This window comes from Sebastes umbrosus, chromosome 19 (genome assembly GCF_015220745.1).
Source record: "Sebastes umbrosus isolate fSebUmb1 chromosome 19, fSebUmb1.pri, whole genome shotgun sequence".
In the NCBI taxonomy this organism is placed as follows: Eukaryota; Metazoa; Chordata; class Actinopteri; order Perciformes; family Sebastidae; genus Sebastes; species Sebastes umbrosus.
In genome coordinates, this window is record NC_051287.1 from 11612322 (window position 1) to 11614557 (window position 2236).

Consider the following 2236-nt stretch of genomic DNA (forward strand, 5'->3'; position numbering starts at 1 on the left):
CTGAGGTCCATCTCTTTACGTTTTGTTTTCAACTTCACCATTACACATAAGCGATGGAAAAAAATCTAATTTTAGAATTTAGAGTTTAATCAATTGGATATTGCACTTTCAGCCTCCCTTTATCTTAAACAACAATTTTCTTAATCTCCAAGTTCATATCTGTTCAAAATTTGAGAAACTGGATCACGACAGCAGAATGCCATGAAAGGAAATCCTCGAGGCTCTGCCTTGCATGAACCAGTTCTTTGGGGGCAGGACATAAACAAAGGAGCTTCACCTCATTGGCTAGAATCCACCCGCATGCAAATATGGTGTCACAGACGGTTCAGCCTCATCTCTAAATTCCACACATAAGCTCCAGAGAGAACAGAACCACATTCATCTCCTTTTTGCTCTGTCATTGATTGCATGAAACACATGATGGTCTCCAGCCTGTAAGTATATTTGTCTTTGAAAAATTACCTTTACAGTTGCATTGATTGTATTGTACTAGTATTGTTGTTTAATTCTGTGAGAAGTTTTACTAATTCATTAAACCTGATTTCTGCTTATAGATGATTCTGAACTTGCTGCAGCCACCTGGCAAAGACAACAGACTTACAGTTTAACATCTACAGCCTGAAAATGAATTGTGCAAAGTAAGCTACTGTGCTTTCATTGGACTCCTTTTACTGCGCTGTACTTTTAGTACAACTCTTTGTAACGATAGATCAAATTTTTAACCCCGTCATGTCTTCCTTTTCAGAGTCCTCCATGCCCTTGGGAGTCACCCCCAGCCAGCTGTGATGCCAGTCGACCTCGCCAGGTGTCTGAGCCTCAGCCAGCGTCAACCTCTTAATCAACTGATGTCCATGGCTCTTCTGAAACCCGCTCAGCGTCGTTATCAGCCGACCGACTGTCCGCCGAGGACACACTCTCCACGTCCCTCCTCTTCTTCCCCCCCCTTGTCTTCACCCCCGTCTCAGCCTTCCTCCCCTGTGCCCTCGTCGCCTCGGAGCTGCTTCCGCAGAGACAGCGGCGGTCTGACCAAGAAGCACGTGGTCTTCGCAGACGCCAAGGGATTGGCTCTCACTGCTGTGCGGCTATTCATCCCTGAGCCTTCTTCCCCTGCTTCTACTCTGATGATGAAACCCTCCCTTGCCAGACTGCAAGGCCAACAGTGGACCTCAAACAAACTGCCACGCTACAAGTTGCGGCTGGGATTCCCTCAGCCGACACTTGACTTTAAAGCCTTCCACGCACGACTGAGAGACACGTGCGTGCAGTTGGAGAGCTGCAACATTTCAGAGCACACTTTGAGTGGCAAAGTGCGCGTCTCCCATGCCAGTATTGACAAGGCCGTGCATGTACTGGTGACCTTTGACTCTTGGCGGAGCCACCATGACATTCCCTGCACATTCCTGCATCAGCAGCGCTACGGCGGTGCCGATATGGACGTTTTCGCCTTTGACCTAAGCTTACCAAAGAACATAGATGCAAATGAGCGAGTCGAGTTTTGGGTGTCCTTCAAGCCTGGACCTGGCGCGACGCTACACTTGGACAACAACAGGGGGCAGAATTACAAGGTGTTCGTGGAAAAAGATGGATCAGATGGTTACCAAGGCGATGGGTACCAAGGCAATGGTTATCAAGGCGATGCTTTCCGTTGTTACACCACACTTTCAAAAAATCAGCCACCGTCGTGGCCTTCGTATGGGCCCCTCGGTACGCAGAACTCTGATCCACAGTATCTTCAGAGGGGTTTGTCAAACAGGGTCAGAGAGTGGAAAACCATCCATTCACCTAAGTAGAGCAGTGAAATTAGAGCTATGAGAAAATGTAAATTATGTGACTGTGTTAATTAAGAAATATTTAAGAGAGAGTTATGGCTTTTAAGAATGTATGGTCTTTCTCAAATCCCCAGTGCTGAATGGTCTGAAGCCTACTGTTCAATAACAGCTCAACTACCCTGCTGAAATGTGAATAATACATGCTAAGTTAATATTCTGATTAAATCCATTTATTTAAAGAAGCTTTTCTTTCTGTTTTTCTTCCCTCTTCAGAAGTTAAATCCTAATCGTTTAACACATGCCCTTTTAGAAATGCAGCTTAAAGTTTATAATGTGTTTTTTGTGCATTGTATGACCTATAAGTCCTGATTAAGATACATGGGCCCTTGAGGGAAATAAAACACCAGACCTGTGATTGTCTGAGAGAAGAGAACAAAAATAAACATGTGTTCAGTCCACAAAGAGAG

The 2236-nt window shown here is 45.1% G+C and overlaps 1 protein-coding gene across 1 annotated transcript; it reads left to right on the forward strand.

Annotated features, from left to right (window-relative positions):
- The first annotated feature begins 285 nt into the window (after positions 1-285).
- si:dkey-242g16.2 (uncharacterized protein LOC336380 homolog) lies at positions 286-2011 on the forward strand. The gene is made up of 3 exons (XM_037751933.1): positions 286-434; positions 555-638; positions 746-2011. Exons 2-3 carry the CDS (start codon positions 625-627, stop codon positions 1788-1790), a joined length of 1059 nt encoding a protein of 352 aa, XP_037607861.1. The 5' UTR covers positions 286-434; positions 555-624; the 3' UTR covers positions 1791-2011.
- The last annotated feature ends 225 nt before the right edge of the window (positions 2012-2236 follow it).